The following is a 15,593-nucleotide window of genomic DNA, read 5'->3' as shown; positions in this document are numbered from 1 at the left end:
TAGCGCCATGAAATATTGAGACATACTGAAGTATCGTAGATGTGTTTTAAACACTATCTGTGCTGGATGTTACCAAAGCCCTCCATAGTCTTTGATGATGTTACTAACCTGCTACCGGAAAAGGTTTCTTGTTCGTTACTTACCCCTGGTGGCTTTTTGCTGGTAGTGCAGTTCTGCCCGGCTCCAGAAAATATTCAAGATGTTACGCTGAAAAATACACAGTAAATATTATTTTGAGTTTATTGAACATGCCACGATTAGGGTACAGAGTATACCTCCAACTCGGAGGTGCTTAATTTTAAGAAATGTATGTGTCATTTGATTGTTTTCTTTCTGTCTTTGCAACTTCAACTATATAAATAGTCTTTTAGATTTTTATTTCATTTTTACATTGTGTAAAAAAAAAAAAAAAAATCAAACGTTGTTAGAAGATATTTCATGTTAGAGTTTATCAATCATATATGGAGACAAAAAAACAACTGTGTAAATATTAGGGCTGTCAAAAGACTAATAAATGTTTTTATTTACATATTATGTGTGTGTACGGGGTATACATTTAAGAAAAACTGCATATTTATATATTAAATACATGTTTATATAAATGATGATTCTCGATATAAACGTGTAAAATCATTTAAAATGTTTCAAAATATACATTGTTGATATCTATACAAAATAAATATAGCCTCATATATATATATATATATATATATATATATATATATATATATATATATATATATATATATATATATGCATGCACATTATACACACATTATACAAATGAATCAAACCATTATTGTCATAGTAAAATATTTTATTATACATAAAAATGCACAAATAACACCAACAACAAAATGTGCTTTTTAATCCACTTTACCCCACATTAAATCAGCTCTCAATCTGAGAGAGAAATAGGCAAGATCTTAGTATCAAACTCATACAGACATTCATCAAAATGCACAAACAGACAGAACAGAATACTGCAGCAGGGCAAAGACACATTCACAGTATAATAAGAGAAAGACCACAACGGCAGTTCACTCATAGGACACATGTGCAAAATTCGCTGCCTCCCCAATCCAATTACGATCCAGTAGCAGCTGATCAACCAGCCCAAATAAGCCAAAGATATTGCAAAGAAGAGAAAATGAAACTAAACTGCTCTTGAGCCTTCGTGCTTTTAAAGTAGGATTGTGTGCAATTTGTGTGTCAACACACACTATAATCAGAGCATAGTAGTGTATACAGGTCATCCCTTGTTTTAATGCTCTTGTGCGCATATTAAGTCATGTAGCGTGTAATTGCTCTGAGAGCATAAAGTAAAGCTGCCTGCAGTCGAGCCTCCATCAGTAACAGGTTTACATGGACCTGGATAAAAAGAGCAAAATGTCTTAAACAAGCAATGAACAAGCATTTTTACCACCCTTAAGTCTTAAATCCACTTGTGAAATTAAGTTCACCATAACATTATCCAACAAAGCAGCGCAAATAAAATGTCTTAAACTACAACATTTAAAAGGAGATCGTAGTCTGTGAAAGAAAGTTTAATTCTACAGAGAACCACTAGAGGCCACTAAAACATTACTCCAAAATGCAAATGAATTCAACAATTCAGAAAAGGAAAGAGCAAGCTTAATTCAACAGCACTGCCGAAGCAATTGCAAGCTATTAAAATATGAACACACTCGAATCATAAACATGAAATCTTGTACCTTTTCTGAGTGGCGGAACTGCCTCCAAAAAGAGAAGTACATTCTCGATGTGGTTTTCTCGGGGTGACAAGCCACTGTCTTAACGTACACTTTTAAGCTCCGTTCCAAAAGCTGGTTGACTTCCCCATAATTGTAATCATCATATCTGTGTAGGCGAACAATGACATGCAAGTGCACATTAGATTCACATTCGAATTTTAACCACCAAAACTAATGCATTTTAGGTCTAATTTTTTGTCATAATGTGTAGTCTCTAAATATGATTTTTTTCCTTCTTATATAAACAGAACCCTAACCCACTCTTCGTCCTGTACGGGTGAATGCTTTAAGGTCGTCTCATGGCTATGATGCATGCATGACTGACCTGATGCCGAATATGCAATGAATGTAGTTCCAGATGGCTTTGCGGAGTGTGGAGGTGTCCACGTGCGAGTGCATGGCCATGGTGTGATACGTGAGCGCACACACCACCTGAAATTTCTCATCCAGAAGCTGTGCCATCTCTCCATACAGCCTGTTCATAAGAGAGAAACCGTGATCTTCCCATGAATAGTCCTGAAAGCACAAAATCACATGTAGAGACCATGATATGAACAGCTAAAACGATACTAAACGTTATTCTTAGCTAAAACGATTAAAACATTTTTTCAGTAATTGAAATAAAGCTGAAAATCTAAAAAAATCGAAACAGAGATGTTGTCTTAAATATGTTTAAGTTGAAGCATTAAACACTAAAAATATCAGTATTTAGGTAAAGAAAAACAAAAAAAAATTAATAAAATAGACAAAAAACATAAACATTACTATAAGCTAAACCAAAATTAAGGTAATTAAATAAAATAGAAGATAATTCAGAATATAAATATATATGAAAAACAATGTATTTTAGTAATACTAAAATAACGCCAGATAAAAGAACATAATATATATTATATGCTAATATAATACTATATATTAATGCCTTCTATGCATAATTGTTTTTTTGTTGAGCATATATATAATATGAACCTGAGCTCTCATGGTTGGGGGGGCCTGCACTCCTCTAGGACTAAAGTCCTGGTAAGTAAAGTCTGCATCCACAACAAACCGTGAGAAACAATCGGGAAGGACAGAACGCTGAACTGTAAGGGATTAAAAAAAAATATGACAAAAATTTGAAGGTTATTTAAACTGTTCAACTTAAGAGAAAAATGCATTCAATCTTATAAAACTTGCTCAGGAAAAAAACTAAACATGGTGGCAGCCAACACAAATATAATAATATTTAATGTGATTCTTGAGATGTCCTCTGTAATTAATTAACTGAATGACCATGTGCAGAAACTACAAGCCGAGACTATTTTGACCCAGGAAAAACCCGCCACTGGGCGTATTGAATTATGCATACGTGTGTTCATACCATCAGCAGGTTCCAGCAAACTCTCGGTCCTTTCTCTTTCAAAGCGAGTAACCATCTCTTCTTGTGTAAACTCTTCACCTTGCTGCTGAACAATCATCATCTTCTCCATCAAGAGCTTAACCTCGTTCACAGCCTCAGACCACTGTGCACAGACACATTAAAGGGATTTACCCCGAGCAAAACAAACTAAATATTCTCTTTTGCTTATTATCAGCACATCAGTCACAATACCTCTTGTTGATTCCTGGCCTTGTCTCGGGCACAGCAGGACTCCGTGGGTGAACACATTTGGAGAGACTCATCTCCTGACTGCTCGGGCTCTGGGAGAACACCACAACCCCAAACAAATGAGGCCAGAGAGTGGGCATGGCTCATCAAAACAATAGCCTGAATCAGCTCTGCCAGGGACCAGCGAGCCTCTGCACCAGGACACACTAACTCCTGCCAACATAGAAGATTTAAAAATAAAGAAAATGCCTCTTAAAAGCTTCTAAACTAATCCATATAAATAAATAGCAGTGTCAAAAAAAGTGCTGACGTTACACAATGTACAATACGATGCATACACATTAAATACTTCGTATTTTGTCATAATATTCAGTTATAGAAAGATGGTGTGTAACTCAATATTGAAAAAATATATTTGTTCACGGATATCTGTAAAATGATTTAGAGCATTAAATAAGCATAAAACTGTGATGAATTCACAACAGGGAAGACGGAGCAATCAGACAAATAAAACAGCAACAATAAAAGCAGACTTAGACAAATGTACTGTAAGAGTGCAATATATTTTGGAAGTGTACCAAAAAGAGATGACAGATCAAGACGACATTAAGAATACATATCAAAATTTTTTAGTTATAATCACATTTTGAGTACCACAGTTACAGTTCAAAATAGTGTGGCATTTCCAGAAACAAAATAATGTTTTTAATTTAAACAAAAAAAAATTAAAAATCTCTGAATTAGTTTTTTTTCTACATGCAGCTTTACGTCATTCGTTTTATTAAATTGATTAATAGACGACATGAATGATTAAAATCAACAGAGCACAGATTTATTCTAGCCTGTCACACTAATACAGACATTTACGTTCTAGATAAAAGCTCTACTTGCAATTTTTTTCTTATTAAATTTATAAAGATCCAACGTAGCTAGCTTCTTTTTGTTAGCGACCTGTAGCGAAGCCATCTAACTTTTTAAAAAGGGTTGCTTAACAGTTTAACTTCACATTTCCTCTTGCTGGTCGCTAAGGCAGTTTTCATGACTTTGTACCTGTATGTGTTCCTGTGTGATGATCCAGGGTCTGTGTGCAAGCAGTTTGTTGAGTGTCTGCAGGTGCTGTATTTTGGGTGGAGCGCAGTGAAGTCCTCTAAGCCAGGACTCATCTCCACCGGCGAGCAGGAAAGCGGAGCTGTGACGCTGCACCAGGTACGAGCACTGGTGACGCGCGGACGCCTGCAGACACACAAAATTGCTGTTGTGTATATTATAAACATATACTCAATTGTGTTTAAAACGTGCAATCCAAAGGCGCCAAGTCTCTTCCCTTACCAATATGATTATAAAATGTCTCCATGACAGAGGCAGAGGACCATCGAGCTGGAGCAAAGCATTATGGGTGCGCAGAAAACATGTCAGGTAGGTGGGATGCAGCCCCATCATTATGTTGATATGGTCTGCACGTCCCTCTGTCAAAGCCTCTGACATCACTTCCTGTGCTGCACCTTCCTCTAGAAACTGAAACAAACAGACAATGAGTTCACTGAAAACAATACTACATCCATCATCTAAAGATGCAATATTAGCAAAACTTTGAGGGGAAAAATTTCAGTCATTCAACAGTCACTACATTACTGAGAATTTTATGCCAGGTAACTTGTTTTGTAAATTTGGCTAATGCGACCTCCCAAACCTTTCTGTATTTTCCCACTCACCTGTAATACCACTTGGGTTGTAATACCACTCTTATGTTAAAAATTTCAAACGCATTTATTTCTCAAATTTTAAGATTTAATTATTAGCTTTTCACCAAAACACAAGGTGTTCACTGGATGTAAAGACAAAATTCCTCATACAGACATGTTAAAAAAACAAATAAACACACACACACACACACACACACACCTCTTCAACTGGGATAAAGGCACTGGGCCCAGAGAGCAACGCCTGGGGTAGATCAACTCCTGCTTCCTCCTGAGAAAAAGAGAGGGTGACAATAGATATATAAAGCCTTCTGTTGTCCAATTTAATAGTTTTGGGAAATCATGAACCCTATCAGAGAGATATTAATGAGCAATACGTTATCATATAACTGGCACCAACCTATCATTCCAGTAAATGCTGATAATAGGTTTAATACCATTCAGTTCTTTAAGTCATCGTGCGATTTAAATACGTTGGTAAAAATGCACAATTGAGTCATTTACATATACATTTTATTAAAAATGTCTTCTTTTAAGTAATGTTTCGCCTTAAACTGTTCACCCCCCCAAGTCTGTTATCAACTAACTTATTGCTCGTCCGAAAACAATGGCTCTTGGTTCAGTGAAACGGTCCGGACCGACTCAGTTCGATTCGTAAATGAACAAAATCATCAAGTTTGGCATTAACAGAATCGCTTACTAGAACAGCCGGATAACTAAACGACTCGCAATGTGAAGACTTTAACGAAGGCATCACACGATAGCTCAGGTGGAGCACCGACTGTAAACTTTATCCGTGAGCCGCACACAAACAGACTAGACGCCGGCTCACCCGATACGGACACGAGCGCTCGGCCGCGTAAATGAACTCACCTTCATCTGAAGAATATAAACGTCCGGAAGTCACAGGTTGAACCCAAAAACAACGATGAAAAGTCTCGGAGGGTTTGGGCTCTATGACTTCATTGCGTCTGTAGAGACCGTCTTCTGGAAAGCAGGAAACGGCACCGGGAGGAGGCGTGGCGTACGTGAACACACAGCGCCGGACTCTTGCATCACCTCTTCGGCGCAGCATGACGCAACCCTCCGGTAACGGAGATCAGAGCTCGCGCACCCGGCCTGAACCGCGCTGACATCTTACACGACCTGCCGGTTTGGGGCTGCTGTGTGGACAAAACTGTAAACGAGTCATCCTGACACAGCCGAGGGCCAGTTTCCTTTAGGGTTAGCTAGGTAATGATAGTGCACATGTCTTGAGGTTTTCATAGCTGATGAAATTAAAGTGGATGTTCGGAAATATCTTTTTCCTAAATCCATTTGAGACCGAGCATTTAGAAGTTTAGCATTTACAGTCATTATCTGACAGTCCAGCTTTACCAATAAGCTGGTCCAAGCCGGTTATTAGCTGGATACTGGTAGACCATTATGGACAGGAAATAAATCTCTATCAAGTCATATCAAATTAAATTCTGCAAGCTATTAAAATTCCCCCAGTGTATGTGCTGAATTATCTTAATGATCTTATTGTGAACGATTCATCAATGCACGTTATTTTTTTTTATTTTATTTAATGATTTTAATCAGAAACCTCTCAGTGAAGACGTATGCTGGATTTTTCTGATCATTTTGTTTGCCTAAACCCTGCCATTTTACAGTCGATTGCAAACTAGCATACAGTCCTACCAAGTCCTCCTGCATATTTCTTTTTAAATAATACATTCACATCACATCTCTTGCTACTTCCATTTAATTGTGATTTTAAAGTGATCAAACTGGAACATGGATACTAGTCAGTAAATTAACACCTAGCTTAAACCAGATAGGAGCCATGGTAAGTCAGTTTGCTTACCCTCAGAGACCATGCTAAGTAAGCTACACGTTCTTGTTAGAAAACAACTTCAAATATATTAAATAAGGGTTAACTATACAATATAAAAATGACAAGATAGGTCTTGAAGTGTAACAGAGAAGGCTCTAGTTTATGAGAGAAAGCCTCATCTACAACCTTTCGTTATGATGTTATATAACCCTTACACTTACACTATACATCCCTCTGTACCTGGGGGTCCCAATGATTACACTGAACACGTTCTCTAACGCAACCTTGCATTGAAGAGAAATATAATTTACTGCACATCTGTTCGACACACAAAAACAAGGACACAGCAAACAAAGACACAGACACAAAATGGGACTTTATTGAATCATCACAAGTGGCATGTTTAGCGCTTGCCGAGTCAGTGAACATTTACCTGTGAGTTAAGTGTGTGTGTGTGTTGTGTCTGCTTTTGTGTGTGCTTCATGTGTTTTATCTGAGGAAATTATCAAGCATTCACACATTTAGTTCAAGTCAATTCTCATTAAATTACCATTTTATATATATATATTCCATATAAAATAATATTTTCGGGGCAAAATCTGGGAGAACTGGTTTGAGAAAGGTAGAATGAAGAAAAGCAAAGACAGAATGAAAGCTTTACTGGATTTAATGTACACACCACCTCCCCACAGGGAAGACTTTATTATCCAGGTCGTACGTGAAGACCTTCTCAGACCATATGGGAAGATTTTTTTTCTCAACGCACACAGGGTTTTGTTAGAGGGGATGGCTGTTTGAAAATCGACACCTTCGGTTTTTATGGTGACCATAATTCAGAGCAAGCTTGGTCGGGTAAACCACGGTCATCATCACAATCAGTGCTCCATCCCCGTGGACAATAGTGATGACGGCAGAGTAGCAGGAGGAACTGGAGTGGAGGAGAGGAACTTAAGCATAAAGGTCAGAGGTCACAGGAGGTGTTTTTTTTTACAAGAAATGAAAGGAATGGCAGTGTGAGCATTAGACGTTGGTGCCTTCTCAAACAATCTTGTTCTCCAGGGCAGTGATCCTTTTCGTCACAGCTTCCAGTGATGCTGTTGTCAAGGAAATAATGCAATAGTAGCATCCTAAGCATACGTTCTGATGCTTTAGACATTATTTCTGATACTTACAATGTTTTTTTCTTAGAGATGCATTACTGCTAAAATTCTGCTCATTATCTCATTATATGCTGGTAATATTTTCATTTTTAAAAAAGTAGTTGAAAATGAGCATGCATACATTTGTACTGATATATATCCATTAAATGGTGCTGTTATATTGTATACACCTTAATTTATTTACATTTGATTTAAATTTTAATCATTTGCATGCACAGGTGTTTCCTCTCACAACCTTCCTTAAAAGACATCTTGCCTCTCAGCAGCATTAAATATTGAGTACAGTATATTTGTGTAGTAAAATTTTAACCTGAAAGCATCTGGGGCCCCTAAACAGACAAATTTTGAGGCCTTGCCTTGCCGTGTAGTATTGGTATTGCAAACCACGAACAGCATTCAATCTTCATTTTACACAAATGTACCAGTGAAAGATGCTTTCATCTAAAGCCGATCAATAATGCGCTTTAGTCTGGGACTATATTCATCAATAAGATAGAATATTTTATATTAGTAGGCTATAGGCTACAATGTTAATTAATCTTTAATTAGCCTATTTTCAATAAAGACCAGATTAGCTCTTTAACGTCAACATAACATTAGACTACCACTTAAAAATGATGTTACTAAAAATTACATGAATCATCATTTTTAAGTTAAGTTGCTGGGAGCGAGCGGGCAGTCAATGAGCCAAAGGCTATGTGTCTCAGGATTTTTGGGCAAAAAAAAATATTAGTGCTTTATTTTTTACAGCACATACATTTTTATATCGATACTTTGCAAAAATCTTGAAACACTTTTTGTCTAGAAAAGAGGCTTTAACACAAATAAATGTGCTGTCATATGACAGAATTAGCCTATAGACTAAGGCTTCATGTCGCTCTTGTTAAAGCACGTTTCCCAGTTCAAAAGCACATCATTCATATTCATATTATTAATTTGATGTTCCTTTAGCAGGCTACAATGCCAATTAAATGTGTTAATTTTATTCTGAAAATCTTGTTTTTCGTAGATATTGAAACTTTTGTTCTGAAATTAGGGAAAATAAAATTGCATTTTTTATGGGTGACTCTATTTTATTATGATAATGAACAGTCTGCCTTGCCTAACTGCACTCAGGAGGTGCCGATGGGATCGCTTGATTTTTATCCCCCTTATAGTGGAAACAACTTACAATAACTCCGCTCCCTCATTTGTAGTCATAAGACATTATTCAGAACTATTTGAGAATAAATATTTCTTTTGTTTGTGTACATTCACAATAAAAACAAACATTGTGCTTTCTCAAGAGTGCATCAAAAAAATTAAGCTAAATTTGGCATATAGGCTGCAAATTGTTTCTTAAGTTCTGTTTGTTTTGTTAATTCGTTAATTATTTGAAGTGTTATTTGCATTTATTATTTGCAATTATTTGCAGGTGCGTGACCAGGTTAATCCCTTTATGTTCTGTTTATGCTGATTTTTGCTTGTATAAAATTAAACAAATTTAAATCTTCTTAATGGGTCACTGCTACGTATCAATTCAATTTTGATAAAAATGATAATACAGCTCATGTTTATGATTAAGTTTTTCAGTGCAAAAATTGGATGTAAACTTGGCTAGTGACAGCAGCATGCTTCGCAACAAAGTCCCTCTCAGGGATGTACTTCTATGTATTGCATAAGACCATGATCACCGGGACCACTATTGGAGCCCCTTAGTGTTTATTTTTAGTGTTTTTTGTATTTGCAAGGCCCTACCTAAGCAGCCGCTTAGGCAGGGCCGTCTCTGCCTGAAAGGATATATTTCTTTGTTAATGCCTGTAGTGCCTCCTCCACTTTTTTCTGGAACTTGACAACAGAATTGCATTCACAGGGATCTTCCACTGCATGTAACAGAAGAGCAAAAACAAATTTAGTTGATGAATTTGCTAGTTTAAAGGTCATATTCATCTTGATTTTATTTACCTTGACAAACATTGATTTGCAGCTTCTTGGCAATTTGGTTAATGGTTTTGAAGTCAGCCGTGTAGAAGTAATGGTCAGCAACAGGTTCAGAAGCGATTTCTTTCAGCTCATCCTCAATAGCGTTGCCAACACCCACAGCATACATCTTAAAGCCTAAAGCACGGACACACTGTAAAACACTCACAACTCATACACATTTCTCTTTGTATTGCTTTTCTGTGTGCTTTTTTCCTAACCATTTTCCTTAGCCTTCCTGGCAGCATCTCCGATGTAGTCTTGGGACCTGCCATCAGTGAAGACAATACCGACCTTTAGCACTCCGGGTCTGGCGCCCTGGCTAGGAGAGAAGCTGTTATCCACCAGGAAACTGAGGGCCTGGCCAGTCATGGTTCCCCTCTCCATATAGTCCATCCTTTTCACTGCTTCTTTCAGGGCCTTTTTGTTGTTGAAGCGTCCCAGAGGGAACTCCTGCTTGACTGTGCTGGAATATTGCACCAGTCCCACGTGGGTGTTTGTGTCTGACACGTCCAGTTTGTCGATGATCAGGTTGATCCATTTCTTGACCAGCTCGAAGTTCTCTGGTCTCACACTCTTGGAGCCGTCGATCAAGAAGACCACATCTGTGGCTGCGTTACTGCAAGCTGGGATAAGAAAGACAGGGGGTGTTTGTGGTAACTCATGAGTTTATAAACTGGGGTCCAGGAACCCCCAGGAGACCGCAGTAGGGTTCTGGGGGTCAATCAAAACTTTGAGAGAGAAAGAGAAAGTCATTCGACAAAACAGATTATTAGGGCTGTCAAAGTTAACATGTAAGCTTATGGTATTAATTATATATATTATAAAGGGCCAAAATTATATAAAACCAAAATTATTAAATTATTATAAAAAAAATAAAAATTATAGCTTTAGTAGCTTATGAAAAGTTAATCAACAACTGCGCATGGCTATTGCTTAGTCTTTTGCTTACGTCTTTGACACTTACCTAACATTCATACATACTCACCGCTGCATGATCGGCCGTCGCCCTGGAGTGTAAATCCCTCTTTGCAGGCACACTTGAAAGATCCAGGTGTGCTGATGCAAATGTGCTCACAGTCATGATCGCCTGTCGCGCATAGGTCCGACACAACCGCTACCATGAATGTAACACACACACACACCGGGTGGGGGAAGGAAGGGTTAGCGAGAAGAGAATTACTCTATGTGAAGTGGGAACTCAAAATCAATGCATTTTAACAATCTGCTGCACTCAAACGAACAGCAAATCTTTAAAACACACAGAACTATGTCAGAGACTCAGACACCTGAGACCTGGAGAAAAATACACGTTTTAGTATTAGTCTCAGTGTTGTTTGTCTCAGGTGGCTGTTGCTCTGATCCAGACGTTCTACTGCATTGGTTCTCAACCTTTTAAGGTTTGAAATTGTCTGTAATATCAGCAAGCTGAGAACCACTGCTCTGCAGCGACTACAATCACATCAGCGGCTACACATGCTTTTACTTCCTCCCCCAGAGAACAAGTGCAGTTGAGCATCAAGCACAAGGTGGAGATCTACATCTGCAGGTGAGATTAATCATAACATGCCCTATGGATACTCATGCCCTCTCTTTATACACCTTTAATAGCAGCAGCCATGGTGAGGACAGTCTCCAGACCTTTATTTCCTCCCCTTTCTTCCTCTTACCCTCCTCTTTCCTCTTACCACAGAAGGCCTCCTGGAACTTCTTGGTGAGCTTCTCAATCAGGCTGTAGCTCTCCACGTAGTCCACGTGATCCTCGAGAGGCTCGCTGGCCATCTGTCTGAGCGTGGTCATGTCCACTCGACCCACTCCGATGGCGAATATCTCGATGCCGGCCTCTCGCGCCCTTACTGCGATGTCACGGATGTTGTCCTGAGGTCTGCCGTCGGTCACAATGATAGCCACCTGTGAATGTTTATTAATGATATATTTTACTTTAATGGTCTAAAACTGCTCTCATAATTATAGATTCATATGTTCGCCTGGCCTTATTTATCCTTTGATGATTATGTAATGCAAAATGCTTGTTGCCAAAGAATAGGCTTAACATTGCTATTGATGCCAATATGGTGGTTTTATGGGATTGTTAGGACTCTGACCCTGCTGATGTCAGGAGATTTGCGCGCTCCCTCGGCTTCACTGAAGGCCACGTTCATGGCAAACTGGATGGCGAGCCCGGTCATGGTGCCGGTGGACAGTGGCTCGATCTTGGACACAGCCTTGACCAGCGCTGCTTTGGTTTTGTGGGACTTTAGAGAGACCTCGTTCTTCACTCGGCTGGCGTAGTTTACGACACCTACGCGAGTGGCGTCAGGTCCGACGTTCAAACCGTCAATTACTTTGGTCAGGAAGACCTTGACCTGTTCGAACTCTGAGGGGCGGACGCTTCGAGAGCTGTCGATGATGAACACCACATCAGTGGGCTTGGTGTTACACAAGCCTGCAGCTGGAAACAGTAAAAGAATGAAGAGATATAGTAAATATGCTTGAATATATGGAGGAGAAAAGTTTCTTAAACGCTCAAAAATACAATCAAATAATACAATAAAAACAATAAAATGTATGTATTCCTGTGATGACAGCTTTAATGTAGTTTTCAGTGTGGCATGATTCTTCAGAAATCATTTTAATATGCTGATTTGTTGCTCAAGAAACCTTTATTATTAAGCAGTTGTGCTGCTAAATATTTTTGTGGAAACCGTGTTACTTTTTTTTTTTTCAGAATGAACCGCATTTATGTGAAATTGGAATCTCTTCTAACATTATAAATGTCTCTACTGTCACTTTTGATTAATTTAATGCATTGTATTGAAAGGATTAATTTCTTTTACCAAAAACAGTTCTGTTTCTGACCCCAATAATTCAAAAATTGTGGTGACGAAAAAAAGTGAGATTGAAAAGCCAGACTGCAGTCTGCAGTTAACTCAATAAATGTACAGTCTCGGCCGTTCTCATAATAACTCCCATTGATTATACATTCAGCCTCAGGTATGCATACACGCACACTCACAGATTTACATGAACACACACACATACTCTCATGCAGTACAGGGTCTCTTTGTGTACAAATGTAATGACATTTGAAACTAAAAACTCATTTTGCTAGAGGACATACAAGTTATGTACAACCACCAGAAACATAACCCTAATTACCCACTCGTACCTAACTTCCTCTGTATTTTTAAAGCATATACCTATGCAGATGAAAATAACAATTTAATTATAGATTGTCTAAACATAGCTTTGGAACACAGAAGTCAAAATTAGAAAAATACTAGATGAAGAAAACTGAAGGCTTCACAGTGCATGCTTTTTAAAGTAATGTATTTGCTTAACATTAATATCTACAGCATCTGAACTATTGTGTAAAATAAAAATATAGGTATATATATATATATATATATATATATATATATATATATATATATATATATATATATATATATATATTTTTAATATAATATTTTTACGTATGTGAGAATGCTGTTATTGAATGCTGGTCTGCTTTTATTTAGGCTTGTTAAATAGCTTAAAGGGACAGTTCACCCATCATTTACTCCCCTTTAAGGTGTTCCAAACCTCTATGAGTTTCTTTCTTCTGTGGTAACCAAATGTTTTCTATTTGCCATCGACTTTATCCACCTCTTCTTTTGTGTTTAGCAAAAGAAAGAAATTCATACCGTTTTGGAAGAATATGAAAGTGAATAAATACCAGCTTCATAAAAAATACCATGCTTGTTGGCCTGCATTCTTTTGCTATTCTTTGAAGTTCTATTTATTCAGCATGCAGATCAACCAACACTAACCAGCATACATTTCAATGCCTTTTCAGCAAAGGACACAACTACACTAAACCAGCCAGACCTGTTTTTGTTTTGCCCTTCATTACATATTCATCAGCATAACATTATTCCTGTTGTTATTGGGTTATTAGTATGCAGTGATAAATTCATGACATGATGGATCCGTTATTGATGCAGTCTGTTTTCTTACCCATAGCAGCAGCATTTCTCAGATCCGCGGTGGCTTGAGCTCCCAGGATGCATAGCAGCATCACAAACCCCGGCAGTGTCATACTGTAATGCGGCGTGAGTCCTAACGACCTGCTCGACAACCAGAGACAGACTGATTCACAGACAGAGAAACGTGCAGGTTATCAACACACACATATTCACAGATACACACTTAAGTTTTCGAGACGCCGCCCTCAAATCCATCTCCCTGAGGAGTACGGACTGTTTTGGGGGGAGGGGGATACCTGCTCCGAAAAACCTAGAGTTTGGGTAGGAAAGACAAACACACCTTGATCTGTGTATATGTTTGTGTAAGGGAAACCGAGTTCATTGGGAGCCCTAGGAGGGGTCTCTAGCTTGGGGTTGAAGTCAAATAAACATTAAGATGAATCTTTCTTTTCTGGGCACTTTTCCTCTCAATTTAATCACACACACGCAGGAATTTATGCACAGGAATTATGCGGGAAGCCTCCGTTCCTGATCCAACACAGACGGCTCTGTTCTGACTATGTGTACGTGTGCGTCTGTGTTTTTCTACTTTACGCACCATGCAGTGTCTAGTATGTCTAGCATCCACGCAAGCAGATGTAGGCCTACTGGCAGATGTAGTGCGTGAGATAAACGTTGGTCACACCGACATTTCTGTTAGAGGTGGAGGCCACACTTTCACCTGTCAGTACAAAATAGATTCCAAATATTACTTTCTGTCGCCGTCAAGTCTTTTTAAACCCGCGTGACATTCTTCTACGCAGCATGAAATGAGATATTTTTTCAGTGTCCAAAATGAAAATGAATAGTGACCACAGCTGTTAAGCAAGGATGTTAAACTTAAGCAAGTTCCTCACCAAAAGCTATGTATGCTTGATTTCAAAAGACGTGACACTCTCTGCACAAACTGCAAAAAAGACTTGTATGCGTTTAGTAATTTTGGGTTAGACAATGGTGGTTACCGTCCACTTTCAGAGCATTGAAGAAATCAGCTTAAATATCAGCTTTTTTCTCTCAAATGAGTTTGGAATGACACAGAGGTGAGTAACCCTTTAAATCTTCTTGGGAAGTGCACAGGACCACTTAGAAAATAATTCCCCAGTAGTCTGCTGTTTGTGTATGTAAATGAGGTGTGCGTGTTTGTTTTATGTATTGCATAACACAGCAATTAAGGTTTCTGAACACATACTGTTTCTGCTGCTTCTATCCATCCACAACCTGCCGGAAAAAGCCATGTAAAGTGTGCCAGTGACTTTGACAAGAACATTAAAGTGGGTTTTTTTTTTCTTATACCATCTGCACCACACTAGCATGCTCAAGTCTCCTGGAAAAAAACAAAATCTTGAGCTCTTTGTAATTAATTAAAAAAATATATGTAGCTATTTACCTAATTAAATGGAAGCTAAAATATATGAAACCATATATAAAAAAATATTTTTAAATAATTTACATATATTTTGAGCGTGCTCTGAAGATTTATGTATTTGGATTTTATGCAGTTATATGAAGCAGTTGTTACAAGGATTCAATTTCCTGCCTTTGCTTGGACAAATAGCTTTAAGTTACTATCTCATAATCAACCGGATCTAGCTTCTGGCTTGAGATC

General features: G+C 38.1%; 2 protein-coding genes across 2 annotated transcripts; both read right to left on the bottom strand.

Moving 5' to 3' along the window:
• Window positions 1–833: 833 nt before the first annotated feature.
• Window positions 834–6,072, bottom strand: sesn2 (sestrin 2). The gene is made up of 10 exons (XM_043217835.1): window positions 5,916–6,072; window positions 5,245–5,313; window positions 4,672–4,857; window positions 4,393–4,575; window positions 3,346–3,555; window positions 3,115–3,256; window positions 2,724–2,836; window positions 2,080–2,270; window positions 1,716–1,860; window positions 834–1,371 (listed from the first exon to the last, which is right to left on the bottom strand). The coding sequence occupies exons 1-10, from the start codon at window positions 5,919–5,921 to the stop codon at window positions 1,285–1,287; spliced, it is 1,332 nt and encodes a 443-aa protein (XP_043073770.1). The 5' UTR covers window positions 5,922–6,072; the 3' UTR covers window positions 834–1,284.
• A 1,152-nt stretch (window positions 6,073–7,224) lies between these two features.
• Window positions 7,225–15,512, bottom strand: matn1 (matrilin 1). Its single transcript, XM_043217834.1, has 8 exons — window positions 13,980–15,512; window positions 12,086–12,432; window positions 11,669–11,891; window positions 10,969–11,097; window positions 10,202–10,606; window positions 9,966–10,118; window positions 9,803–9,883; window positions 7,225–7,949 (listed from the first exon to the last, which is right to left on the bottom strand). Exons 1-8 carry the CDS (start codon window positions 14,059–14,061, stop codon window positions 7,900–7,902), a joined length of 1,470 nt encoding a protein of 489 aa, XP_043073769.1. The 5' UTR covers window positions 14,062–15,512; the 3' UTR covers window positions 7,225–7,899.
• Window positions 15,513–15,593: the final 81 nt, after the last annotated feature.

Source organism: Puntigrus tetrazona, chromosome 19 (assembly GCF_018831695.1).
Source record: "Puntigrus tetrazona isolate hp1 chromosome 19, ASM1883169v1, whole genome shotgun sequence".
Lineage (NCBI taxonomy): Eukaryota > Metazoa > Chordata > Actinopteri > Cypriniformes > Cyprinidae > Puntigrus > Puntigrus tetrazona.
The sequence above is the reverse complement of the archived record's forward strand: the minus strand, read 5'-3'. Positions and strand labels throughout refer to the sequence as shown.

Excerpts from the sequence above, each read along its gene's own strand:
- matn1 (XM_043217834.1), bottom strand. The coding sequence starts at position 14,061 with ATGACACTGCCGGGGTTTGTGATGCTGCTATGCATCCTGGGAGCTCAA. Across the intron at positions 10,607-10,968 it reads CGACGGCCGATCATGCAGCG|CTTGCAGTAACGCAGCCACA; the intron begins GTGAGTATGTAT and ends TTCTTATCCCAG. Across the intron at positions 7,950-9,802 it reads ACAGGCATTAACAAAGAAAT|TGGAAGCTGTGACGAAAAGG; the intron begins ATATCCTTTCAG and ends CAACAGCATCAC.
- sesn2 (XM_043217835.1), bottom strand. Across the intron at positions 1,861-2,079 it reads CATTGCATATTCGGCATCAG|ATATGATGATTACAATTATG; the intron begins GTCAGTCATGCA and ends TCGCCTACACAG. Across the intron at positions 1,372-1,715 it reads AGTTCCGCCACTCAGAAAAG|GTCCATGTAAACCTGTTACT; the intron begins GTACAAGATTTC and ends CTTTTTATCCAG.